This window comes from Phasianus colchicus, chromosome 33 (assembly GCF_987193195.1).
Source record: "Phasianus colchicus chromosome 33, bPhaCol1.hap1.1, whole genome shotgun sequence".
NCBI classification, from domain to species: Eukaryota; Metazoa; Chordata; class Aves; order Galliformes; family Phasianidae; genus Phasianus; species Phasianus colchicus.
In genome coordinates, this window is record NC_143468.1 from 3,214,668 (window position 1) to 3,239,089 (window position 24,422).

A 24,422-nucleotide genomic window follows, 5' to 3' on the forward strand; every position below is an offset into this window, starting at 1 on the left:
CGCCAGAACCGCGCCGGTCAGCCCCCCCTTCCCCCCTCCGCCCGCTACAAGCGGAGACCACGCACCGCAGCACCTTTCTCCCCCCTCATCCCCCTCGTGGCGACCAGTCGTACGCCCCCGCTCTCCCCGCACCGCGCTGCCCCCCACTCCCCGCCCCGCGCCCACCTCGACGTTGCCCTTTTAAGAACGGCTCAGGCTGTGCGGTAGCCCCTCCCCCTGGGCGGGGCATCGCCTCGGGCGCGGGAAGGCGCCGCTCCGCGCTCCGCCCCGCACGCGGTGCCCCCCCCCCCTCCGCCCCCCGCCCTCCGAGAGCGGTTACCAAAATAAAGCGTAGGTTTAATTCACCGAACACGGAGCTCCCGCCGCGGCGGGGCGGGGCCGGCCGTTGGGTGCCGTTGGCCGCCGCGCTCCCGCCGCCCCGCACACACACGCACGCACCACACGCACCGCATCGGCGGCCCCGACACAGCAAAGGCGGCCCCGGGTTTGGGGGTGGGGTTGGGGGGCGGCCCTACAGCCCCTGCGTCTTCAGCTCCAGCGGTTCTGCCGGCGGTTCGGGGGGCGGCGCGGCGGCGGGCGGCTCCCCCCGCAGCACGGCCAGGCGCTCCGCCATGCTGCGCACCCGCGGACACAGCGCCAGCTCGTACAGCAGAGCCGCCAGCGCCGCGCCCAGCAGCGGACCCGCCCAGAACACCTGCGGGGGGCGGCGTGGGAGGGGGCGGCCAAGGGAACCCCCCATCCGACCCCCCAGCCCGAGAGAGGGGCGGCCGCGACCCCCCTGTGCGGCCATCCCTGAGCCCGAGGAGTGCGGTGATAACGGGTGCGACCCCCCCGGGGGGAGCCCTCGGGGCCGCTGCAGCCGGTGGGGTTGTGGATGGGATGGGACGGAGCGGGATAGGGCTGCGGTGGACTGGGACGGGGACATGGATCGGGTTAGGCTGAAATGGACCGGGATAGGACTGGGATGCACTGGGCGGGACTGGAATGGGCTGGGGCAGGACTGGGGCGAACCGGGCAGGACTGCAGCAGACTGAGGCTGACTGGGGTGCGCTGGGACGAGAGTAGGATGGATTGGGTCAAGCTGAGATGCACTGGGATAGGAGTGGGATGCACTGGGCAGCACAGCAGTGGGTTGAGGCAGACTGGGGTGGACTGGGCAGGACAAAGATGGGCTGGAGTGGACTGGGCCGGGCCGCAGAGTCCTCCCCACTTACCCAGTGGTTGGCGAAGTTGCGGGTGATGACAGCGGGGGCAAAGGAGCGTGCAGGGTTCATGCCAGCACCAGTGTACGGGATCTGAGGGGAAGGAGGGGGTGGTGGGTGCCGGCTGCTCCCCCCGTCCCACGGAGCTGCCACCCCCCCTTACCCCAAAGAGATGGCCGAGGGTGAGGGAGAAGCCAACGGGCAGCGCAGCGGAGCCAGGGCGCCCGTCGTGGCGGTCGTCGAAGCTGGCGAAGACGCAGAGGATGAACTGAGCCGTCAGCAGCAGCTCCACCACCGTGCCCTGGCCCGGGCCCACGCTGGGGTGCAGCTGTGGGGGAGAGGGGCTCAGCGCCGGCTCCCAGCCTCACGCCTCCCAGACCTTGGCTGCCCAATTCCCCATTAACCACCTTCACGCCCTCTCCCCAAACCCCTATTTCCCTTCAGCCATCCCCACAAAACCCCGAACACGCCCCAGCCCACCCATTTCCCCCCACCCCAGCCCCCTATTCTCTCCTCCCCCACCTCCCAGCACCCCATTCTCCCCCCAGAGTCCCCCATCCTCCCCGCCCCGCTCACCGCACTGAGGCCCAGCGTGCCGCGCACGGCGGCCGGTGTCACCCCATAGAGGACGCCGGCCCCCGCCAGGGCACCCAGCAGCTGAGCCAGCAGGTAGCCCAGGGCGCGGGGCAGGGAGAGCTGCGAGGCCAGCAGGAAGGCCAACGTGATGGCCGGGTTGATGTGCCCGCCGCTGACGTGCCCCAGTGCCTGCACCAGGGTGGCTTGGGCCAGCCCGAAGGCCAGGGCGGACCCCAGGACCCCGTGGGGGCCTGGGGCCCAGCGCAGCGAAGCCCCCAGCCCCAGCAGGGTGTAGAGGAGGCTGCCCAGGAACTCGGCCAGGATGGCCCTCCAGAAGGAGGACGAGCGCAGCTCCCGCATGGCCTGGCCCCGGTGCGGCCCCGCTCCCCTCCCGGGGGCCGCCCGCACCCACCTTTATAAGCCCCCCCCCAGCCGGCCCTGGGGGTGGGACCCCACCACCGCCACCCCCCCTTAACTGCTTCGCTGCCCGGAATATGGGGTGGGTGAGGTGCTGTGTGGGACCCCGGTTCCCCCCTCAGGGGCGGTTCCACCGCCCTGAGAGAGTGGGGACCCCCCAGAGCTGCGTCCCCCACCCTTGGGAATGCCGGCTGGGGGGTGGCTCTGACCCATAGGTACCCTCTATAGGGTCTAGGGTCAACAACATACTCGAGGCTGTGGGCAACACTGTGACATCCCCCGCCCCCCAGCCAGGTTTTGGGGGGACACTATGGGAGGGCAGCACTGGGAGCCAGCCTGCCCCAACCCCACACATCCTGGGGGCAGCAGGTGCCCCATGCCCAGCCCCACATCACAGGGGTGCAGGTGCCCCCCTGGGGGCTGCCGCTGCCCCCCCCCCCCCAGCCTGGCTGTGGTGCATTCAGGCTGGCTTAGCAGGCACTAAGCCCCTGGCCGGGGGGGATTAGGGCTGAGCGCAGTCATTGGCGCCCACAGGAATCTGCCGGGGCTGCAGAGGCTCCGACAAAAGGCTTTGCTGTGCTCAGCGCCCGCACAGGGCAGGAGCAGCCCCCCGTCCCCCACTGTGGGGCCAACAGGGGGGGTACAGAGTGGGGGAGTGCAAGGAGAGGCCCCGCAGTGACCCCATGCACCCCGACCCCCCACCCCCCCCATCCCACAGCACCACTCTGCGCTCATCTCTGGCCCAAAGTCACCTTTAATCCCAATGGGGAAGAGGATGGTTTGAGGGGGGGGAGAAGGAGGCAAGAGTGCAGGAGCCCCCCGGCTCTCCCATCAGGCCATGCCCTGGCCCTGGGAGGCTGGGGGGGTACGAGCAGCACTGAGGGGGGCAGTGGAAGGTGAGGAGGGGGAAGGGGTGGTGGTCTCCACCAATGCCACGTCTCGGCAGGTGAGGCAGGCACACAGCTTCTCCCGGGAGGCACCAGGGCCAAAGATGAACTCGTAGCAGAGCCCAGCCAGCACAGCACCCAGCACCGGTCCCACCCAGTACACCTGGGGGAGGTCAGTGGGACCAGTAGGAGCAGGGATACCCAGGGTGGCACGGGGGTCAGGGGCTGCAGGGGACACGAGGCCCACACTAGAGATGGGGACTGACCAGAGGGAGCTGCTCCAGGGGTGAGGAGGGAACCACGTTTGGGATGGAGCAGGACTGTCAAAGGATGGGGGTGGGGGGACCTGTTCTGTGATGGGGGGACCAGGAGAACGCCATCTGAAGATGCTGTTGAGGGTGACTCAGGGGGAGTGAATGAAGGGGGGGGGGCAGGGATTGCTGTTCTGGGGGAGGATGGGATGGGAGGGCTTTCTGGGGGAACCCAGAGGTTCTGTGACTCACCCAGTGGTTGTCCCAGATGCCGGTGACGATGGCAGGCCCCAGTGAGCGGGCCGGGTTCATGCTGCCCCCCGAGAATGGCCCCTGGGGGAACAGGTCAGGACTGGCCGGGCCAGGGGGCCACGGGCAGGGGGCACTGGGGGGTCCTTACCGCAGTCAGAGCTCCAGCAACGATGGCACAGCCCAGGGCCAGCCCGGTGGGGACAGACTCATGGTTGGTGGAGGCAAAGGTGGTAAGCGCCAGCTGGAAGGTGGCAAAGATCTCCCAGCACAACGCCTGCCCTGCTGTCCCTGCTGCACTCACCTGTGGGCACGGCAGAGCCTCAGCACCCACCGGCACCAGGATGGGCACAGGGACAGGGACACTCACCCTGGTGACCATTCCGGTGTCATCCGGCAGTGCCAGGCGTGCAGCAGTGGCAGCCAGCACAGCCCCGGCACACTGTGCCAGCAGCACAGCAGCTCCATGCAGGGCACCCAGTTTGTGGGTGCAGAGCAGTGCCAGGGTGAGTGCTGGGTTGGCCTGGGGTGCTCCGAGGGCACAGCTCAGTGTCCCAGCTGCCAGCCCCCCGGCCAGGGCTGGCACTAGGGGGCCGGGGGCAGCTGAAGCTCCCAGGACCACCCCAGTAAAGATGAGCGTTGCCACAGCCTCAGCCAACACCTCCCGCCAGAAGCGCCCGCTGTGCAGCTCCTGTGGGCGTGAAGTGGAAGTCATGATGATGGGGTGCCATGGTGATGGGGTGTCACAGTGATGAGACCCTTCAGCAATTTGTTACCGAAATGATGGAGTGTCAGTGATGACAGATGATGGGGTGCCATGGTAACTGGATGCCTCAGCAACCACGGTGACAGGGGGTGTCTTGGCAACAGGGCACCTTGGCAATGGGGTCACTATGGCAACTGGAGCAGCCCAGGAATGGGGGTTCCCTACTAGGGGCACACAAGGAGCCCCCCAGCAGGGCTAGGGGCTGAGACCACAGGCTACAAGGGCCATGAGCCTCATTCCCCTGGCAGGGACGGACCTCAGGGCCTCTCAGCTAGGGCTTGGGACTGGGGGGGCTGGGGTCACACGGCTCGCGAGGCCTTACCTCCCCTATGGCCATGGTGCAGCTGCAGGACCAAGGCAAGCACAGAGGATGCCTGCAGCAGGGGCACCTCCCAGCTCCTCGTCCTGCCAACCCCCCTCGATGTGGGGAGGGTGCCCACACCCAGGGCATCCCCAAAACACACAAGAGGTCTGCCAACAGGGCACAGCCATGGCAGGAGCTGCAGGGGTCTGAAATCGGGCTCGGGCACCCCAGGATGGCTGTGGGTGCCACGGCAACAAGCAGGGGCAATTTGGGGCGTTGCCACGACAACCAGCATGAGGTGCTCAGGTGGGAGATGAAAGGCAGAGATGAAAGGAGGGAATGCAGAGATGAAGGGGGGGGCGGGGAGCAGCAGATGGGACCAGCCCTGCTCACACTGCAGTGCCAGGAGGGTACCGGGGATGCCCAGTCTGAAGGCAGCAGGAGAGGGCAGGAGGGGCTGCGGAACTGGAGCTGCCCCCAGCCCTGCTGCAGTGTGTGTGGGGGGAGGGGGGGGCCGGGCCCCACGTCCCTGCCAGCTCAGCAGCCCCACACACGGCGTGAGTCAGCGGGTCGCTGCCCAGGGCCTGGCTCAGCACAGCCCCGCAGCCGCCCCGAAAGAGCCAGAACAATCCCTGCACAAAGGGCCGGGATGGGGACGGCCGCCCTGACACGCAGCCCTGCCCCCAGGCCGTGTGTGTGTGGGGGGGGGGGGGGGGGGAGGACAAACGCTGCGGCTCCGCGGCCCGCAGGGGCCCTCTGTGGGACACGGGTCAGGCCGCGCATCCGACCTCAGCCCCGCAGGAGCCCCCAGGGTTCCTGGGACCCGTCACCCGTCACCCCGCTGAGGACCCCTCCTGCCCCACAGCCCCCTCCCGGCACCCCCCGCCCCACGGAGGCCCCGCCGCCCCCCGGACCCCCCCCGTCCTCCTGGGCCCGAAGGAGAACCCCGCGAGGCGCCAAGATGGCGGCCCCCCGCCCGCCTTCAGCCGGAGTCACGCGGTGGGGGTGGGAGGCGCCAAGATGGCGGAGGGACACGTGACCGACAGCTCCAAAATGGCTGCGCCCATGGATACGGTGCGACCGCCTCCACTGTGGCGGTAATGGCGGCGGGGGCGGGGCTTTGCGCTCTTAAAGGGACCGCGTCCTGCTCATAGGCCGCGGCCGCCGCAGGCCCCGGTTACCGAACCCCCGAGCGCGGGGCTGCATCCCCAGAAATCCCGTTAAGGCGCGGAGCGGGCCTCTCCCCGAGCCCTTCGCTGCCAGGCCGCAGCCGCCCGCCGGGCCCGCCCCGGATCCCGCGTCACGTCAGGCGGAGCCGCCCGCCCCGCCGCGCGCTCCGGGATGCTGCTCTCGGTGCCGCCGCCGCGCCCGGGCCTGGCCGCCTTCGCCTGCAGTAAGGGCGGAAAGAAGGTAAACGGGGCGGGGGGGGGGACGAGGCCGAGGCCGCCCTTCTCTCCGGGCCCGCCGCGCCAGGCCTCGCCGCCCGCCCCTTCGGGCCTCTCTCCGGCCGGGCGGCGGGGCCCGGTGGGTCGCGGCCGGAGCGGGAGGCGGCCCCAACCGGGACCGGGCCTCGGTGACACCGACTGTCCTCCCCTCTGCCGCCCCCAGCAGCCCTATGTGCCGCCGTCGCAGCCCATGGGCCCCCCCAGCCCCAGCCCTTCTTCCGGGGGGGCGGGCGAACAGCTGAGCAAAACCAATCTGTACATCCGGGGGCTGCACCCCGGGACCACCGACCAGGACCTGGTGAAGCTGTGTCAGCCGTGAGTGGGGGGCTTCGTTGGGGGGGGGGGGGGCAATTTGGAATCCCCTTCCTCCCCCCCCCCCCCCCCCCCCCCACATACTTGATTCCTTGTGCAGTTACGGGAAGATCGTCTCCACCAAAGCCATCCTGGACAAGACGACCAACAAGTGCAAAGGTGGGGGTGGGATTGGGGTTCGGGGGTCCATCTCACTGTATTTAGGGTATAAAGGGGGAAAGAGAGTAATGGCTTGGGCGTCCTTTTTACTGTGTTTAGAGGAAAGGGGGAGGGGTCAGGATTTTTGGGTCTGATGGAAGTGGGGCATGGGGGGGTGGAAATTAGCGTTTTGGGGTCATTTTAACTGTATTAAGAGGAGTTTGGAGGTGTCAGGGGTTTGAGGTCCCTGTTGCTGTATTTAGGGTCTGGGGGGAGGAGGAGATGAGAGTTTTGGGGTCCCTCTCACTATACTTAGGGTCTAAGGGGAAAGGAAGAGTGTGAGGGCTTTGTGGTCCCATTCACTATGTGTAGATACTAAAGGGAAAATGGAGTGCTGGGTTTTATGGCCTAAGGGGAGGGGATTAGAGCTTTGGGGTCACTTCCACTGTATTTAGGGTCTAAGATGAGGACGGATGGTCTGCATTTTGGGGCCTTTTCACTGCACTTCTGGTCTAAGGAGGAGGGTTGAGGTTTGGGGGTCTGAGTAGTAGGGGTGGGATTGAAGGCTTTGGGGTCCCTCTCACTCTGTATGTCCCTTCCCCTCCCCCCCCCAAGGCTACGGCTTCGTGGACTTCGACAGCCCCACAGCAGCCCAGAAGGCAGTGACGGCTCTCAAGGCCAGCGGGGTGCAGGCACAGATGGCCAAGGTAAGGCCCGATGGGGGGGACCCCAAAATTCAGACCCACCCCAGCGGGTGTCCCCGCTGCCCCCTGATCCCTCCCCACAGCAACAGGAGCAGGACCCCACCAACCTCTACATCTCCAACCTGCCGCTGGGGGTGGACGAGCAGGAGCTGGAGGCGCTGCTGAAGCCCTTTGGGCAGGTTGTATCCACCCGCATCCTGCGGGACCCCCACGGGGCCAGCCGTGGCGTGGGCTTTGCACGGTATGGGGCTGCGTGGGGCTGGGGGAGGGCGAACAGCAAGGGGGCTGCAGATGCCCTGGGGACACCCAGAAGGGCTCCTCCAGCTGTTCTCCCACCCACCAGGATGGAGTCCACAGAGAAGTGCGAGGCTGTCATCACCCACTTTAATGGGAAGTACATCAAGACCCCCCCAGGGGTGCCAGGTAGGCTTGGGGGGAGCGGGGGCAGGGTGGCTGGGTGCTGGCTGGTGATACTGACAGCTCTCCCCACAGCCCCCCCGGACCCGCTGCTCTGCAAGTTTGCAGATGGAGGGCAGAAGAAACGGCAGAGCCAGGGCAAGTTCGTGCCCAATGGGAGAGCCTGGGCCCGGGACAGTGATGCGGTAAATGGGATCTGAGGGCAGAATGGGGCACGGTGAGGGGGTTCTTCTTGGGGGGCTGTGCTGTGGGGCAGCTCTGACCCCTCTGTCCCTTCCCAGGGCACTGTGACCTTGGCCTATGACCCTGCCACAGCGCTGCAGAACGGGTGAGTGTCCCACAGCCCCCATTGTGGTGGGAGGTGGAGGGGCCAATGGCTGCAGCCTCCACCCCATGACTGACTCCACCCCACAGGTTCTACCCCGCACCTTACGGCCTGGCCCCCAACAGGATGATTGCACCCACCGCCCTGGCTCCCTACCTGCCCTCACCTGTCTCCTCCTACCAGGTATATGGGAGTACAGGGTGGGGGGTCCCTGCAGGATGGGGGTCCCTGCAGTGGGTTGGCTGCAGCCCCCACCCACTGGTTGCTCTGCAGGTCCACAGCCCTACCTGGATGCACCAGTCCTACCTCGTGCAGCCCACGGTGAGCACAGCAGGAGGCAATGCACATCCCGGTCCCCATAGCCCCACCCACCACGTGCTCAGAGCCTCCCACCCACTTCTATACACCCCACATCCCCAGCCCAAACCCTGCCACCCCACCCTGCACATCCCAGTCCCACGTCCCACTGCTGTTCCCAACCCCCCGTGTTCCCCACCCCACGGCCCTGCTCCCCCCACCCTCTTGTCCCCCCCCTCCCTTGCTGATGGAGCCATGCAGGGCACAGTGCTGGCCCCCGCCGTGGACCACGCCGTCCCCCTCCAGCCCTCAGTGGTGGCCCCCCTGGCCCAGCAGCTTGGCCACCTCTCTCTGGGCAGTGCTGGCACGGTAAGGACCCCCCCGGCTGCAACCCCCCCCCACTGCCCCCATTCCCCCCCGCCCCACTGATACCTCCTCCCCCCCAGTACGTGCCTGCTGCCACCCTGCCTGGAGCCTTCCTCCCACCGTACCCCCCAGTGCCACCCGCGGTCCCACTGGAGGTGAGTGCTGGGGGTGCAGGTGGGGGGGGGAGGTCCTGCAGTACTGGGGGGGTGGTACTGGGGGGGGTCCCAGCCTCTTCTCCATTAACCCCTCCCCACAGGACGGCAGTGCTGCACCCACCCATGGCCACGGCCCCGTGGAGTCGCCCTCTGAGCCCGGAGCCTTTCCCTACCCCTACCCCAAGTAGCAGCGGGCGGGGGGGGCCGGCACCGAGGGACCCCCACCACTGCTGCCCACCTTGTGCCCTGCCTCTGCTCCTCCTCCTCCTCAGCAAGGTGGGGTGGGGGGGGTCCTGAAGTGCCGGGGGTCCCGCAGCCCCCAGGGCAGCCCCCCCTGCAATGGGAGGGCTTTTTTTTTTCCTCCTGCGTTTTATAAAAAAGGAAAAAAAAGAAAAAAAAAAAAAAGAAAAAAAAAGGAGAAAAACAAGAACCCCCCCCCCGCCTCCCCTCTTCCCCCACCCACAAAGGGAGTCGGGGCTCTCCATCCGCAGCAGCCCCAGCCCCCTCCTTCCCCCCTCCCTTCCCAACCTTGTGCTTCCACGGCCCGTGGCCCCTGCCAGGCCCCCCCAAAAGCTGCGGACCCTGCCCCACCCCACCCCCCTGTGCCTTCTGCTGCCAGAGTGGGGAGGAGGGGGCAGCGATGGACCCCCCTCCCCCCGCCTGCCCACCAGGGTCCGGCGCCCTAGCCCCCCAGCAGGCCCGGGGTGCTGCTCCCTCCCCCCGCTGCAGCCATTCCTGTCCCGGGGGGGCCTGGGGTTCTGCATGCCCACCCCCCCCACCGTCCCTTGCCCCCAGCCGTGGGGGGGGGCAGGACAAGTGCAATAACCCCCTGCTCTGCCCCACGGGCCAGCCAGGCACTTTAGACTCACCCTGCGCCCCCGGAGGCTGCTGAGCCCCCCCACCACGCCCCCCGCTTGCGCAAAGACAATCAGGGGGGGCCGCGGGGGCGTCTCTTTTAACCAAAGATTGGGGTTGCTGAGCTGCCCCGGCCTCCCCCACCCCTCCCACCCTGCATTATGAGCCCACTCTGTGGGTCTGTCTGTCTGTCTCCAAGGGGATGGGGGGGGGCAGCCCCCTCCCCTCTTTGCTTCCAGCTCTGGGGCCGGCCGTGCCCCCCCAGTGCCAGCTCTGCCCAGGCCCTCCCCGGTTCTTCCAGCCCCTCCCAGCGCAGTGGGGTCCCCTGCCCCCCCCCCCCCCCCCCTCCCCCCACAGCCGGGGCAGTGGGCTCCTCAGTCCCTCCATGGGGCCGAGGGGCCCCCCCGGGCAGCAGGGCCCCCCCTCCCACCACACATCTACCTCACCCCACAGCTCAGCGCGTGCTCAGCCCAGGTCTGCTGGGGAGGAGGGGGGGGGGGAGGGGCTGCAGCCTCTCACCCCCCCCCCCCGCCCCCCCGGGCGGGCAGCGCTCCCGGTTTCCAGCCATCACCCACCTCTCCCGTTGCTGCTAGTGCCGGTGCCCTCCGCCCCCCCAGGTGACCCCTGGGGTACGGGGGGAGGCAGGGGCCCCCCAGGAAGGAACCAAAGAGGGAGCCCCACAGACGGCCCCCCCGGCGCTGAGCCCCCTCCTCTGCTGCCCAGGGGCTGGGGGAAGGGGGGGGCGCTGGGATCCTGCCCACCTCAGAGGGCGGGGGATCTGAGCTGTGGCTGCAATGCTGCAGCCCCCCCCGCCCCCCCCTCCCTTCTGCCCCCCCCTTTAATTTATACGTAGCGCATTTTGTACAGGTTTTTAAGTTGCTTTTTTTTAAAAGGATCTGAGAGGTTTCTAGTTTTGTATTTCTTCCTCTGCTTCCGCGCTCCGGCCGGCCCCCCTCCCCCCGCCCCCCCCACTCCATTTACAACCCCCCCCCCCCGCCCCAAATTCAGCTCCTTCTCCCCCCCCTCAATTTTGGAGTTTTCTTTTTGTTTTGTTTTTAAATAAAACGGCAAAGAAAAGCACCACTGCCTCTGTTGTGTGGGGGGGTGGTGCTCTGGGGGGGGTCTCAGGCCCGTGCCCCCCCCTTCCATCTCCCCAACCCCCCCCAAAGGATGGCTCTGACAGCAGCTCTCTACCAAACGTGAGTTTTATTCGACACGCACGGTCCTACAGCTCATGGTGGGGGGGGGAAACAGCGACAAACGGGGGGGGGACACAACGGGGGGGGGGGGGGGTGGGAAAACACCGGAATCTGCTTTGTTCTCCTTGAACCATTATTAAAAATGAGCTTGGTCCTAAAAATATAGAAAGAAATAAATTTAAATCCACAAAAACCTGTACATTTATCAAAAAGTCCACTGCAACGAACACGGCTGGTCTAGAAAAGGGGGGGTGATGATAAAGGGGGGGGCTTGGGGGGGCGCTAAAGGTGGAGGGGGGGGGGGCTGAACTCCAACGGACACAAAACGCTGCGGAGGATCCCAAAAACGTTCCCACAATGGGGAAAAAAAGAAATAAGGAGAAAAGAAAGAAATCCCGACAGCTCCGAACAAAGCACAGATTGGGGAGGTTAGAGGGGGGTTTTTGGGGGGGGGGGGGCGCCGTCCTTAGATAAAATATAAATATTTATGCGTCATATAAAGTCAGTTCAAATAGACCTCAAATTCCACCTCTTTTTTTTTTTCTTTTTTATCTCAAAGCAAAACAATAAAAATAAAAATTAAAAAGTTTTCTGAGGTTTATCCGATAGAAAAAAGGCTACTTTGAGACGGGGGGGTTTGGGGGAGCGGGGGGGGGGGGGGGGGGGGAAGGGGAGGGGGGGCGGGACGCAGCCTGGCCCCCCCCCTCTCCCCCTCCAGGTAGGTGAGTTGTTTTCAGTGCTCTGTGGGGTCAGGGACCCCCCCTCCCCGCCGGCTGCTGACCCCCAGAGCAGTACCCGTATATCCTGACCGGCGGGGGGGGAGGGGGGGGGAGGGGGCGGGAGGGCCCACTGCAGAACCCCAGGGTATCAAGGGAGGGGGGGGGGACCCCCACCTGACCCCCCCCCTCTGCTCCCCAATCCCACCTGGCGCTGCACCCCCCCCCAGCCTGGCGGGGTTGGATGGGGGGGCAGCTCCTGCCTGAGGCTTCAAGTCCCTGTTGGGGGGGGTGGGGGGGTGGGGAAGGGAAGACGCCCCCACCCCACCCCCCCCCTGGGGGTGCAGTAGCGTTCCTGAGGGGTCCCATGGGGGTAGGGGGGTGGGGGCCTCAAGTCGGGGAGGGGGTGGGGAGTTGGGGTCTTCCTGAGAAGTGGTGGTGGGGAAAGGGCTGGGGGGGCCCCCTGCCCCCCCCCCACCCCCTTGGTCCCTGGAGCCAGGTGGCTGGGGGGGGTGAGGGGCAGGCAGCACCCACCCCGGTGCGTTTTGGGGGGGTCCTACAGCAGAAGGGGTGCACCGGGGTGGGGAGGGCCCTCCCTTAAAGTGTCTGCAGGGTGGGGTGGCGGGGGGGGGCCGTGGGGGGGTTAAGTCCACTTTACTGGCCTTAATGCATGGAGACATTCACTACAAACTATTGCTATTATTAAATATTCCCAGCGAGGGGGGGGGGAGGAAGGGGGGTTATTTGCTTTCCTCGTTTGTAGGGAGGGGGGTGAGTGGGGGGGGGTGGAAGGGGGGCTGCTTCTGTTTCGTCATCGGCAAACTAAAAATTTGGTAAAAGAAAGAAAGGAAAAAAAAAAAAAAAAAAGCCTCTTTTGTTGTTTTTTTTGTTGTTGTTTTTTTTTTGTCTTTTTTTTTTTTTTTTTTTTTTTTGGCTTACACAGTTCTGCGGGCGTTGTGGGGGGTGGGTGGGTGTATGGGGCTGGGGGGGGGAGGGCCCTGGGTGAGGGTGGGGGGGGGGAGTCAGCAGGTAGCATCAGTGCTGGGGGGGTCCCTGGTAGAATTCCTCCCAACGGCTCTGGAAGAAGCGCCGCATGTTGTGCCCTGCTCGCCCCACGGCCGAGTCGTCCTCATTGAACGTCCGGCAGTTGTCGAACACCAAGGTGGCATCAGCACGGAACTGGGCTGCACTCGAGTACCTGGGCAGGGGGGCAAGGGGAGAAATGTTAAGGGGTCATGGAATGGGGGAAAGACGTTGGGGTGATGTGTTGAGGGGGCATGAAGCGGGCGAGGGAGATTGGGAGAGCATATAGGGGAATGATGGGGGGACACAGGGGAGAGGTGTTGGGGGCAGATGATAGGGGAGGGTTGGGATATAACAGAATAGTTGGGGAAGGATATAGGAGAGAGTGGGGGGAGCGTACAGGGGAGAGAGATTATAGGATACGCAGGGAAGAGATATCGGGGGGACAGACAAGAATGATGCGGGAGGATACAGGGAAGAATTGTTGGGGGGGACATATAGGAGAGAGATATTGGGGGGGCACATAATAGGGGAGAAAAGGTGGGGGGAGTTTACAGGTGTTGGGGGGCACATAAGGGAAAGGTGTTGGGGGGTCGTAATAGAGGAGAAATGTTGGGAGCATAAAGGAGAGAGATTGGGGAGGATATACTGGGGAGAAATGTTGGGGGGGTACAGGAGAGAGAGATTGGGGCATGTAACAGGGGAGAGGCATATAGAGGAAAGGCATGTAGGGGGCATGTAATAGAGATGTTGTGGGGGGGTCACAGAGGGGGGACGCTGCACTCACCCGCCCCGCAGCAGCCGCACACGCATGGTGCCAAAGTCCATGGGGTGTTTGATGATGCGGCGGTAGCCGGGCACCAGGCGGGGGTTGACGGGCTCCAGGAAGGGCCAGGCGTCCTCGTGTGCCTCCATCTCCATCAGGATGATCCTGGAGGGGGGGGGAAGGACAGGAGCTGGGTGGTGGTAGTGGAGGAGAGGAGGGGAGGGGGTGGCTCTGGGGATGTCCCCCCCCCGACCCTGCCACACTCACTCGCAGAAGGTCAGGTCGCCGGGTGGGCCCCGCGGGGGGGCTGCACGCCGTTTGGCTGGGGACGCCCCCTCGGGACGCCGCGATGCCGCCCTGCGTCGGGGGCTGCCGTCCTCCGCCGTGCCCCCCCCGGGCACGCGGCCCCGCTTCCGCTTCTTCCCCCGCCGCGGGGCGAGGGGCTCCGGGTACTGCTGTGCCTGGGGGGGGCGGGGTGGACACAAACACGCGGGGTCACCGACAGCACACGGCCCCGACGGCGGCACCGCACAGCCCGGACCCCCGCGTACCCGCGAGACGCAGACCGAGCAGAACCAGTCGCCCTCGGGCACGGCCGCCATGCGCGGGCGGTGGCAGTAGAGGTGGCAGCCGCGGTCGCAGCCGTCACACAGCAGCAGGTTCTCATCATCATCCCCACGCCGGCACACCAGGCACGTCTGCAGGGGTTGAGGGGCTCAGAACGGTGGTCTCCCCCCAGCCCCTGGACCTTCCCCCCCCCGGTGCCGGCAGCGCGCTCTCACCACTTTGTTGACAGACTTCTCCCACGCGATGGAGCGCTCCAGCTGGTGGATGCACAGCGACACCTGGGCTGCACTGCGGCACCGCTCCAACGTCTGCCGCCACGTCCGCACGCGGGGGGTGATTTCGTAGGCGCTGCAGGGGGGCACGAGGCTCAGCACAGCGCCGGGGGGGTCCCGCGGGGGTGTGAGGGCTGGGGGGGCTCACATCTCCGTCGGGCTCAGCTCCTCGGGGCCGCTCAGCACCGCCTTCTCCAGCACCACCTCGTGCGGTGCCCACAGCGGCTCCTTCAGGTAGCGCCGCTCCACGTTCTGCTCCAACGCCGCCAGGCGCAGCACCGCCAGGTCCAGAGGGTTGGTGTCCTCGCGGCGCGGGGGGAGCCCGTCCCGCCGGCTGCGCACCGTGATGTCCTCCAGAGGCTCCACTTTGTGCTCGCAGTACCGCAGGTCAGTGCGCGTGGAGTCAGGGCTGGGGCACGTCCAGCCCTACGGGACAGAGGTGCTCAGGGCTGAGACCCTCCTGTGCGGCTGAGACCCCCCCCGCCCTGCGCACGGGGACCCCCGCCTACCCGGATCTGCAGGTCGGCCATCAGCACGCGCTGCTCCAGCTCCTCCACCCACTGCAGCACCGACAGGTCGGCCTCGTACGCCCTCTCCATCACCGACCACTGGGCCAACGCTTCCTGAGACGCGGCGGTGACGGCGGCCGCCTCGGGGCGGGGGTGGAAGATGGGGTCTGGGGGCACACGAAGGAGTCGGCAGGGGGGACGCAGACCCACGCCCGCAGCCCGCAGCCCACGCGCACCCCGTACCCGTGGCCGCACGCAGGCAGACCTCCCGCAGGTACTCCCTGTGCTTGGTCAGGTGTTTGTGCAGCGCCTTCTCCCGGATGCCGCGCGGGTGCAGCGCTCGTGCCACCGCCTCCAGCTGCTCGGGGTCCTGCAGCCACCACCACCCGCTCCGCATCTCTGCAAGGCAGCGCCGTGGTCAAACCGGTCCCGCAGCGCTGCCCACCTCTCCCCCACGTCCCGTCCCCCCCCCCGACCCCGGGCAGCGCTCTCACCAGGGGGAACCGGCTGCTCTGTCAGCTGCGTCAGGTACTTCTGCTCCATCTGCTTGAAGAACTTGGTGGGGGGCCGCCCCCGGCGCTTGGGTTGCCCCGGGGGGTCCTGCAGCTTCTCCAGGCTATTCCGGCTGCGTGGGCAGGCAGGGGGGGCCCTGGCACCGGCGGGGACCGGGGTGGAGGCGAGCAGAGGGGAGGTGGAGTCATCTGCTGGGAGCCCATTCAGCTGCAGGGACGGAGCACGGTGAGTAGGAGATCCCCAGCCATCACTCTTCAGAGCCCCCCGTACACTGCAGCACCCACCTGCCTGGCTGAGGCCTTGGGCTGCTCCCTGTGGGGCGGTGGGGGCTCAGCTGAGGAGGGCGCGTGGGGGACTCTGTCATCGCGGGGCAGGGGGCTGAACCACGGCCCCTGCGTATCTGCAGTCTCTGTGCTGCTCTCCTCCTCTGTGGGGTCAGACGAGGCCTCGAGGGGCGGCAGCCCCACATCCCCCGCTCCGGGGCTGCTGTCCGGGGTGAGCACAGCGTCGGTGAGCAGCGAGGGCTGCGTCTGGCTGAGCCACGACAGGAAGGCGGACTGGCTGAGGTCGTGTTGGCTCTGCCCCAGCGCCAGAGGCTCCTCCAGGGCGCCGTTGATGGGTGGCGATTTGGGGGGCATGGGCAGGGGGATGGGTGAGGGGACGGGCGGGGGGATGGGCGGGGGGACGGGCGGGGGGGGTGGCTCCTCTTTGCTCTTCCGCGGTCGTCCCCGGGCGCGTGCGGCCACACAGTTCATGGCGACCCGTTGGGGAACCGGCGCCGGCACCTCGGGGTCCGGTGGCTCCTCCTTCACCGCGGGCACCGGGCACAGAACCTTCTGCTCCGTGGTCTCCTCCGGGCGCTCCTCGGGCACTGCAGGGGAGGAACGAGGGCAGGTTGCACCGTGGGGGTCCCCAGCACGCCTCCAGCCCCAACCCCGCTCACCTTCCGCCCCCTCCACGAAGATCCCCCCCAGGTGGGGCAGCACCCAGTACCGCCGCCGGTACCGGTCCTGGCCCAGGGAGGCAGCCCGCAGTGTCTGCGAGGAGTGCAGCAGCTTCTTGCGGAAGAACATCTGCCGCTGTGGGAAGGGCACGGGGTGAGGGGCTGCAGTGGGGAGGGGAGGGGTCACAGCCATGGGATGGGGACACACAGACCCGTGCCTCCACTCACCTTAGCCAGCTTCTCGATCTGCCGCTCGAGCTCAGGGATGCTGGAGGTGGATGTGTCGGCCTGGGGGGGGGGTTTGAGGGACCATCAGGACCAGGGGAGACCCTGAGACCGCACTCCATCCCATCCCACAGCGCTCCCAATGCCAAACATCACCTCCTCGTCCCGGCGGGAGCGGCGGCCCCGACCCTCCTCCTCCTCCTCCAGCTCCAGCCCCGGCTCCTCACACAGGCGGGAGCTGCGCCGGCGTCGCCCATCCTCCAGTGCCATCAGCTCTGACTCAGGGCGACCCGTCTTCTTGGCCAGGGCCACCTTCAACCTGATGGGACACAGCACAGTGACAGTGGAGATCCTGCGCGGAACCCCTTCTGTGCCCAGAGCCCCTTGAGTCAGGGGGATGGGTTTGGGGAGCGCAGCCCCACCCCATCCCATGGCACAGCCCCATTTCCCATCCCATAGCGCAGCCCCATCTCCCATCCCCACAGCACAGCACCATCCCATAGCACAGCCCTGTCCCTATCCCACAGCACTGCCCCGTGGCACAGCACCATCCTCGTTCTATGGCACAGCCCTGTCCCCATCCCCTGGCACAACACAGCCTCCTCCCCACCCCATAACACAACCCCCACCCCACAGCACCCACCGGCGCAGCCGTCCTTCAATGATCCATTTGTTCTTCCTGTAGGCTGACATGCTCTCCAGTGTCTTGTCAATCTCACTGCAAGAACATGAAGGGGGAGGGGCGGGGGGCTCAGCTCCATGGGGTGGGGGCACAGCTGGCGCTCCCCCCTCTATGCTCACCTGATGATGCGGGCGCTGCTGTTGAGCTCGTTGACCAGGAAGGCCAGGATGGCAGCTTTGCGCTCCGGGAGCAGCGCCTGGAAGGGTTTGGTGCGCAGCCCCGTGCACAGCTCAGCTTCAGCCCCGTGGGCTGTCAGGAAGCAGCGCAGCACCTCCGAGACGGTGTCACGGTTCAGGCTGATCTCTGACACCTTCTCACCCAGGATCTTCAGGGACTGCGGGGAGAGAGAGGTGTTGGGGGGGGGCAGCAGGAAGGGGACAACATGGAGAGAACACTGATGGGGGAGTCAACTCTTTGAAAGGGTAGACAGCAGCAAGACAAGGGAAAACGGTTTGAAGTTGAGGGAGGGAAGATTGAGGTTGGATGTTAGGGGGAAGTTGTTTGCTGTGAGAGTGGTGAGGTGCTGGAACAGCTGCCCAGAGAGGCTGTGGATGCCCCGTCCATCCCTGGAAGTGTCCAAGGCCAGGTTGGATGGGGCCCTGGGCAGCCTGGGCTGGCATTAAATGTGGAGGTTGGTGGCCCTGCACGTGGCAGGGAGGTTGGAGATTCATGATCCTTGAGGTCCCTTCCAACCCAACCACTCTGTGATTGTGTGACTGGAAAACCCAAAGCCTGGGGTGGGTGTCCCCAGATGGGGCTACAGCGTGAGCAGCACATCCCAAAACGCAGTGCCCACCCACCCCAGGCCTGCAGCAGCTGCAGCCTCACGGGCACCAAGGGCACCAGGATAGGGAATGGAGGGACTCAGACGAGGCAGGGGACACAGAGGAGGGGCAGTACCTGGCAGTAGGGGGGCAGCCCGGGGTCGTAGAGCGCAGCCTGCAGCAGCCGCACCAGCAGGTCCTGCACCGCGCCAGCACTGCCGCCCACCCCCAGCAGCCCCTCCTGCAGCGTGCTCAGGCTGGGCACGTCCCTGCTGGGGTCAAAGCCCAGCACCTTGCCGTAGCTCTGCAAGAACTCCACCACCGTCAGGCAGTGGGAGAACGCGCGGCTGGGCAGCACCAGGCCTGGGATGCGCGAGAAGGTCGGCAGCGGCTGCGGGGCAAAGTGGGGCGGTCAGGGCAGGGGACGCAGGGGGGGTCAGCCCTGCTGCACCCCCTCCCCATTCCAACCTGGTGGTCCGCCAGGCACATATCCTCCGTCGGCTTCTTCATCTCCTCCAGGATGAGCTGCTGCCGTCGCCGCTCCTCCAGGCGCCGCTGGGCCAGCAGCCCCTTGTCCACCCTGCGCGTCCCTTTGCCCTTCTTCTCCTTGGGCCGCCCCTTGTCCTTGCCCTTCTCCGCTTTGCCCTTTTTCTCCTTGGCCTGGAGACAGATCCCGGGGTGGGTGGTCCCTCCAGCCCCCTCCCTCCCTTCCCCATGGCTGCTGCGGACCCACCTTGGACTTCTTCTTGGCTTCCTTCGCTTTGGGAGCTTTTGCCTCCTGCTTCTGCTTGTTCTTGGCCTGGGGAGAAGAAGAGCAGCTCAGGGACCGGCAGCAACGCAGTGGTCGGGGCAGGGGGCTGCTCTGTGCCCCGCAGCCAGGGAAGGCTCCGTGTCAGCCACCAAGATGGAGGAGTCCCAGGGCTGCCCCTAGCCCTCCCCAGGCACCCCTCATACCTTCCGCCTCATCTTCTTCTTGATTTTGCTCATTTTCAGCTTGTCCTCATCACTGAGCACCTCTGTGAGAATGGAGGGGGTGGTTGGTGACAGCGAGCGGGCTGCGGGGCGGGCTGGGGGCCGGGGGGTACCTTGGGCCTCCAGCCTCTTCAGCAGCCGCGCGTCCGTCTTGCTCAGCAGATCCACCATCCGGACCTTGGGGGGCCGCCCGCGGCCGCGCTTCATGGCAGGCAGCTCTTTGGGCTTTGCCTTCTCAGCGTTGCGGGGTCGGCCGCGCTTCCCGGTGATGGCTTGGATACGGGACGGGATCTCCTCGGGGCTCAGCTTCACCCACTGCAGACCCTGCAGAAGGAAACCCCATCAGCCCCACAGGGAGCGACCCACAGCCCCACGGCTGCGGCCGTTGCACAGAGCAGTGGCCTGCAGAGCACTATGAGTGCTCACCTCCGGCGTCTCTCGCTCCTCATAGAAATCCCCCACTGGCATCCGGGGGCTGAAGCTGAAGTGCTCACGGCGGACATCCTGCACCACGTTCCTGTTCAGGTACTGGGGGGCAGGAGGAGGAGGATGAGGAGCCCTGGTGGAGCTGGGGGGCTGCTCAGAGCCCACCACCCCCCACCGTACCTTGATCACCTCCGGGAACTGCTTCATCCTCTTCCCACATGGCCCATAGTACCACGTCTCTCCCTGCCAGCGGTGGTTCCCCCTTTTGATGCGCACCTCTCTCCTCCACCTGCACACAGAGGGGGCTCAGCCTGGGTCCTGCACAGCCACGTGGGACGTGGATATGGGGACACCACGTACCCATGCTGCAGAGGGAAGCGCACCTCCTCAGGGGTGGCAATGCGCCTGCGTGGGACATCACCTGTGGGGCAGAGGGGGGAGCAGCTCAGGGGGTGTGGGGGGCACCCGGCCGGGGGTGGAGAGGGGGGGGTGTTCCATCCTCACCTCCCACCGATGTGCTCAGCGGGGCGGCCTCCTCCTTGCTCTCTCCTTCTGGAGCAGCTGAAGCCTCCGTGCAGCTGTCAGCCACCTCCTCTTCCTCGTCCTCCTCTTCCTCCTCCTCTTCCTCAGCAGAAGGACACGGGGATTCAGGCTCCAGCGCAGCGCTGAGCTCCAGAGACCCCGACTGCTCTGGCCCTGCGTGGCCGCTGCTCAGCTCTGGGCTGCTGTCTGCAGGGCCAAAGCAGCACCGTCAACACGCCTGCCATCCCTTCCTGCTCCTCCCATAGGAGCCCCCCCCCGAGCACTGAGCTGGGGCTCAGCACCATAAAGGTGCTCCACGCACCGTGCAGGGGGGGCGGTGAGTCAGGGCTGGGCAGCAGCGGGGGGGCCGGGCGGTGGGCTGCCAGCAGGCTGAAAGGGCTGGCGGCACGCAGCGGGGGGCTGGCGGCAGGCAGGGGGGGGCCGGGCGCGTCGTCGGGGGGCTCCTCCAGGGGGGATTTGTCGCCCACCAGCTGCGCCTCATCCATCGCATAGAGGTCACCGGTGTCGGGGTCTGGGGGGGCGGAGGAAAACGACACAGCGCGGAGCTCAGTGGGGCAGCACCGCACAGAGGAGCCCCCCGGCTCTGCGCGCACCGGGGGCGCACGACCCACGACCCACAACCCACGTGGCCGCGCGGGCAGCGGGGCTGACAGCCCCAAACCCCGGTGGGTGCCGGGACGAGAGGGGTTAAGGGAGCCCGCAGCCCCCGGCCACGCCTCCTCCGTTGGGAAGCGGAGCCCAAAATGGCCGTGGCGGCGGCGGCGATGTTCAGCAGCGCGGAAGTTCAGGCGCTGAGGAACAGCTTCGTCACCGCGCTGGGAAGGGAGGCCGGAGCGGAGGAGGGACCGCGCCATCCCGGCCCGCCCCTCCGCCGGAGCGGCGCAGCGCAGCAGCCATCGCCATCGGCCCCGAGCGCCGCGCTGCCCGCAGCCCCCCTACCTCCGGCCAGGGCCTCGAAGGGCTCCAGGGGGTCTTCGCTCAGCAGCTGCGCGTCCTCCAGCGGCGCGCCCATGGGCGATGCGGGCCCCAGGCTGGCGGTGCCGGAGGTCAGGCCCGGGCTGTCCCGGCCCAGCGGCACCGCGGCAGGCGCTGCGCCGTCGTAAGCGCAGAGCTTCAGATCTGCAGGGAGCAGAAAGCTGCAGCAACGAACCTGGGAGCGGAGCGGGGGGCCCGGTGGGCACCACCCCGCCCCACCCCCACCCCACCCCCCCACCGTGGCTGTGCACTGCCCATCGCCCCCAGGGCCTGGACCCCCCCCAGCTCCCACCCAGAGGTCACAGCCCCATGGAGGTGGGGTCCTGAGTGCTGTGGACGGACGGGAACGTGGCCACAGGACGCCCAGCACGGCCCGACGCAACCCGCCACCACGACCCCCCGCCGCGCCCTACCTGGCTGCGTGTCCTCCAGCTCCATGCTGCCCACCAGCCCAGCCCCGTTCTCAGCAATAGGGGGGGGCAGCTCCTTGGAGGCCTCAGCATCGTCTGCATCACCCCCCAGCTCCTCCTCGGGCAACGGGAACGGCGGCTCGCCAGAGCCCAGCATGGGGGATGGCTGTGGGGCTGCGTAGAAAGTGGTGGGGCCGTTGGGCATCAGCTCGAAGCTCTGCTCGGGGAAGGAATCATACAGCTCCTGAGAGTCAAAGTTCAGCCCCATGGGGCCAGGCGTGCCGTTGCCCCACAGCTCCGTCCCCGCGCCCCGAAGGTTTGCGCTGTGCCCGGGGGAGGAGGGCCTGGAGCCCCCAGAGACGCCGTTGAGGGGGAACTGAGCGAGGCCGCCGTCCTTGAGGCCGCCAGGGGGCTGGAACTGCGTGTAGTCCCAGAGGCAGTCGTAGGGGTGGAGGTGGGGGGGCCCCGAGGAATGCGTGCTGGAGGTGAAGGTCCCTGAAGTAGTGGTGTGAGATACAGTAGAGAAGCCGTTGACATTCATGCCCCCGTTCAGACCTGCGGGAGGGGGAGAGGCGGAGATGTTAATGGCAGGGATTGCCTTCAACCCGAGGAGAGAGGGTCTGGGGACGGATGCAGGACTGCTATCGCCCGCAGCCCCGCTGTAGGGTTGCGCAGGGATCGGTTCACAGCCAAACCCAAACCCACAGCCCCCAGCCCGGCCATTTTCGGCTGGGAGCACACAGCCGACCCCACCAGGAGCCCCCACCCTACAGCTGTGCTCGGTGGCCCCCCAGCGACGCGCCAACGCCTCGCACCAAGAACACAAGGCCAGGACTCCTCTGCTGCACAGCCCCACGCCTGCCCCCATACTCACTTTTCCCCTGGGGGGGGAAGCTGAGCGCGGCCCCGTTGCTGTACGGGCTGTCCCCTGAGGAAGGCGCGGTGGGTTTCAGTCCTGAGGCAGTGGGTGCGGGGGGAAGACCCGCAAAGCCAAAATGGTTATCGGTGTCCATGGCTGCGGGGGGGGTGAAAGGCGCGGGGTTATGGAGGTGCCACGACCCCCAGGATCAGCCCATGGGCACTGCCGTGCCCCGGTGTGCCACGCTGTTACACAGAGGGTCCCATCACTCCCCCCCCATCCCCGTGCTCCCAGCATGGCACAGACCAGCAGGTCCCCCCCCACCCCAATGTGCCCGTGACCTTGCAGGGACGTGGCACGGCCCGCCCCCCCTCTGGGAGCACCGCAGCTCCCGGTGCTGCGTGTAGGGATGGCTGCTCCTTGGACACCTCTTTACACCCCCCGCCCCCCCCCCAATAGTCCAGCGGTGCCGGAGGGCGCTCGGCCCCATCCCCCCCCCACATCCCCTCCCCCCACCCCCAGGGCAGCTGCTCCGATGGGGGCGGCCTCAATTCGCAGCTGGGGGCACCGCGCGGTGCCACCTCCGCGGGGGCGCGCAGGGCGAAGGGACCCCCGCAGCCCCCCCCCCCCGCAGCCCCCCCGCACACGGAGGACACCGAATTCGCCGTTGCAGCGCCAGGCAGGGCCGTGTCGTAACCCGGGCACAGATTTCGTCACGGCCCCACGAGGACACCGCCGCGGCCCCCCCAGGGGTGACACATCCCCCCCCCTTCCCCTTCCCCTTCACCCCGGGGCTGCCCCGAGCGATGGATTAAAAGCAGAACCCTTCCAACACCCCCCCCCCCACACACCGCACTGATGCTCCGGGGCTACCAAAGGTCGGGGGGGGGGGGGGGGGGGGGGCGGGCAGAGCCGGGCAGGTGCTGCTGCAGGCCGGAGGGGGGGGGAACGAATAAAGTCAGAGGATGGGAACGAACGCAGAGGGGGGGGACGGACCCCGGGCTCGTCCCGCTGTGCCCCCCCCGCGCTGTCCCAACCCGGAGCGCCGCCCGCTGCCGGCAGAGCGCAGAATTGGGCCACGGCTGAAACCGGAGCCGGGAGCGGGGGGAGGAGAATGAGGCTGGAAAAGGGGGGTAGTGAGGGGGGGGGGTATGGGGGCTGCCCCAACCCCCCGGCCCCCCCGGTTCAGCGCTGTGTGGCTCCGCGCAGCCGTTCCCGGAGCCGCTTCAAAACAACGCGACGCGGCGCAACGCCCGCTGCCATTGCTCGGCCGCTTCCTGCGGGGGGGGGAGGGGGGGGTCCGGTACCGGGAGAACCGCACCGAACCGCACCGGGAGCCCTCCGGCAGCCGCCCCCGCGCAGAGGCCGCGTTCCCACCGGAGGGGGGGGGGGGGGGGGGGAAACCGGGACGGTGACTGCGGGAAAGTGCGTGGGGGAGGAACGGGGAACCGACGGAGTCGGGAGGGGGAGGAGAAAAGGGAGGGGGTGGGGGGGAGGGGGAGCCCCGCAGGTCCCAACCGCCGCCCCCGCCGTTACCGACCGCCGCGCAGCGCTCCGCCCGCCGTCCCCCCCCGACCCCCGCACCTGGCAGCGGCGCCGCGGGCCCGGCTCACGCGGTGCGGGGCGGGATGCGGCTCCGCATGGCGCGGTCCTTCCGAGCGGACCGGGCCGCAGAGCGGAGCCGAACCGGACCGGGCCGAGCGGCGCAGGGCAGGAAGCGCCGCGCGCCGCCGGGCGGTCCCCGCCCCGCCCTCCTCCCCGCGTCACCGCGGTGGCGTCACCGGGAGCGGCGGCGGCGTCAGCGCGGGGCGGACGCGCGCCCACGTGGGGGGGGATCTCCGCCCCCGGAGGGGTCGGGGAGGGCGGGGGGGAATCCCCCACGTGGGGCCGCCGCCTCCCACCGCCATCAACCGGGAACGGCTCCTCCGCTTCCCCGCTGACATCACCGGCACCGACGGCGGGGGTTGGAGGGGGGCCGTCCCGGTGCGGAGCCCCGATCCCAGCCTGGGGGGGGGAGAAGGGGGGGTCTCAGCCCCGTTGGGGTGGGGGGGTCCGGCGTCACGCAGCGCGTACCTCGGGCGGTGCCGGTTCTGGTGCCGGTGCCGCAGGGCCGCCCGGGGCTGTGCCGGTGCTCGCGGCCCCGCGTGATGTCAGCACCGCCCCCCCCGGGCACGGGACGCGCCGCCATTTAAAGGAGCCGCAGCGCTTTGCGGCGGGGGGGGGCACTGCTAAGGGGACCCCCCCTCCATCCTGTCCCCCCCCAGGGAACACCGCGTTTCCCCCACTCCCTTCGGCGCCGCTCGGCCACAGCCCCCGGGCTCGGGATTCGGTGATCCCACACAGGGCGGGCCCGGACCGCCCCCCCGGGACCCGCAGACAAAGCCCCATCTGG

At 67.6% G+C, this 24,422-nt stretch overlaps 4 protein-coding genes across 13 annotated transcripts; 1 reads left to right on the plus strand and 3 right to left on the minus strand.

Annotated features, from left to right (window-relative positions):
- Nucleotides 1–10: 10 nt before the first annotated feature.
- MIP (major intrinsic protein of lens fiber) lies at nt 11–2,306 on the minus strand. Its single transcript, XM_031610055.2, has 4 exons — nt 1,779–2,306; nt 1,366–1,530; nt 1,215–1,295; nt 11–694 (listed from the first exon to the last, which is right to left on the minus strand). Exons 1-4 carry the CDS (start codon nt 2,136–2,138, stop codon nt 512–514), a joined length of 789 nt encoding a protein of 262 aa, XP_031465915.2. The 5' UTR covers nt 2,139–2,306; the 3' UTR covers nt 11–511.
- A 625-nt stretch (nt 2,307–2,931) lies between these two features.
- On the minus strand, nt 2,932–5,516 carry LOC116239822 (aquaporin-2-like). 2 transcript variants are annotated; one of them, XM_031610054.2, is made up of 5 exons: nt 4,671–5,509; nt 3,953–4,273; nt 3,734–3,886; nt 3,586–3,666; nt 2,932–3,245 (listed from the first exon to the last, which is right to left on the minus strand). In XM_031610054.2, exons 1-5 carry the CDS (start codon nt 4,797–4,799, stop codon nt 3,027–3,029), a joined length of 903 nt encoding a protein of 300 aa, XP_031465914.2. In that variant the 5' UTR covers nt 4,800–5,509; the 3' UTR covers nt 2,932–3,026. The 2 variants fall into 2 exon arrangements, with proteins under 2 accessions (XP_031465914.2, XP_031465913.2); XM_031610053.2 differs by having other exon boundaries at nt 3,734–4,273; nt 4,671–5,516.
- Nucleotides 5,517–5,633: 117 nt separating this feature from the next.
- On the plus strand, nt 5,634–9,734 carry RBMS2 (RNA binding motif single stranded interacting protein 2). 6 transcript variants are annotated; one of them, XM_090128343.1, is made up of 13 exons: nt 5,634–6,062; nt 6,261–6,412; nt 6,510–6,568; nt 7,163–7,254; nt 7,299–7,492; nt 7,595–7,674; nt 7,744–7,853; nt 7,950–7,996; nt 8,083–8,176; nt 8,267–8,314; nt 8,552–8,659; nt 8,737–8,811; nt 8,913–9,734. In XM_090128343.1, the coding sequence occupies exons 1-13, from the start codon at nt 5,994–5,996 to the stop codon at nt 8,997–8,999; spliced, it is 1,215 nt and encodes a 404-aa protein (XP_089984469.1). In that variant the 5' UTR covers nt 5,634–5,993; the 3' UTR covers nt 9,000–9,734. The 6 variants fall into 6 exon arrangements, with proteins under 6 accessions (XP_089984469.1, XP_031465911.1, XP_031465912.1 ...); XM_031610051.2 differs by having other exon boundaries at nt 7,335–7,492; XM_031610052.2 differs by having other exon boundaries at nt 6,264–6,412; nt 7,335–7,492.
- Nucleotides 9,735–12,558: 2,824 nt separating this feature from the next.
- Nucleotides 12,559–24,164, minus strand: BAZ2A (bromodomain adjacent to zinc finger domain 2A). Of its 4 annotated transcripts, none has more exons than XM_090128317.1 (29): nt 24,104–24,164; nt 22,046–22,186; nt 21,175–21,726; nt 20,726–20,905; nt 20,088–20,297; nt 19,748–19,972; nt 19,604–19,664; nt 19,424–19,532; nt 19,244–19,345; nt 18,931–19,141; nt 18,800–18,861; nt 18,579–18,644; nt 18,314–18,505; nt 17,982–18,236; nt 17,201–17,415; nt 17,043–17,117; nt 16,556–16,718; nt 16,403–16,462; nt 16,175–16,310; nt 15,516–16,102; nt 15,213–15,438; nt 14,962–15,117; nt 14,719–14,885; nt 14,358–14,635; nt 14,153–14,285; nt 13,922–14,068; nt 13,638–13,831; nt 13,392–13,535; nt 12,559–12,779 (listed from the first exon to the last, which is right to left on the minus strand). In XM_090128317.1, the coding sequence occupies exons 2-29, from the start codon at nt 22,182–22,184 to the stop codon at nt 12,617–12,619; spliced, it is 5,208 nt and encodes a 1,735-aa protein (XP_089984443.1). In that variant the 5' UTR covers nt 22,185–22,186; nt 24,104–24,164; the 3' UTR covers nt 12,559–12,616. The 4 variants fall into 4 exon arrangements, with proteins under 4 accessions (XP_089984443.1, XP_089984444.1, XP_089984446.1 ...); XM_090128318.1 differs by lacking the exon at nt 24,104–24,164 and adding an exon at nt 23,615–23,775; XM_090128320.1 differs by lacking the exon at nt 24,104–24,164 and adding an exon at nt 23,362–23,379.
- Nucleotides 24,165–24,422: the final 258 nt, after the last annotated feature.

What these genes read in the sequence shown, in the direction of transcription:
- MIP (XM_031610055.2), bottom strand. Translation starts at nt 2,138, where the DNA reads ATGCGGGAGCTGCGCTCGTCCTCCTTCTGGAGGGCCATCCTGGCCGAG. An exon ending in GCACGCTGGGCCTCAGTGCG is followed by an intron (nt 1,531 to 1,778) that starts GTGAGCGGGGCG and finishes TCTCCCCCACAG; the next exon opens with CTGCACCCCAGCGTGGGCCC. An exon ending in CCCTCGGCCATCTCTTTGGG is followed by an intron (nt 1,296 to 1,365) that starts GTAAGGGGGGGT and finishes CCTTCCCCTCAG; the next exon opens with ATCCCGTACACTGGTGCTGG.
- LOC116239822 (XM_031610053.2), bottom strand. Translation starts at nt 4,799, where the DNA reads ATGCCCTGGGTGTGGGCACCCTCCCCACATCGAGGGGGGTTGGCAGGA. An exon ending in GCACCATGGCCATAGGGGAG is followed by an intron (nt 4,274 to 4,670) that starts GTAAGGCCTCGC and finishes TCACGCCCACAG; the next exon opens with GAGCTGCACAGCGGGCGCTT. An exon ending in TTGCTGGAGCTCTGACTGCG is followed by an intron (nt 3,667 to 3,733) that starts GTAAGGACCCCC and finishes CTGTTCCCCCAG; the next exon opens with GGGCCATTCTCGGGGGGCAG.
- RBMS2 (XM_090128341.1), top strand. Translation starts at nt 5,994, where the DNA reads ATGCTGCTCTCGGTGCCGCCGCCGCGCCCGGGCCTGGCCGCCTTCGCC. An exon ending in CGTGGCGTGGGCTTTGCACG is followed by an intron (nt 7,493 to 7,594) that starts GTATGGGGCTGC and finishes CCCACCCACCAG; the next exon opens with GATGGAGTCCACAGAGAAGT. An exon ending in CTCTGGGCAGTGCTGGCACG is followed by an intron (nt 8,660 to 8,736) that starts GTAAGGACCCCC and finishes CCTCCCCCCCAG; the next exon opens with TACGTGCCTGCTGCCACCCT.
- BAZ2A (XM_090128317.1), bottom strand. Translation starts at nt 22,184, where the DNA reads ATGGACACCGATAACCATTTTGGCTTTGCGGGTCTTCCCCCCGCACCC. An exon ending in CTTCCCCCCCCAGGGGAAAA is followed by an intron (nt 21,727 to 22,045) that starts GTGAGTATGGGG and finishes CCCCTCCCGCAG; the next exon opens with GTCTGAACGGGGGCATGAAT. An exon ending in GCTGAGCACATCGGTGGGAG is followed by an intron (nt 19,665 to 19,747) that starts GTGAGGATGGAA and finishes TCTGCCCCACAG; the next exon opens with GTGATGTCCCACGCAGGCGC.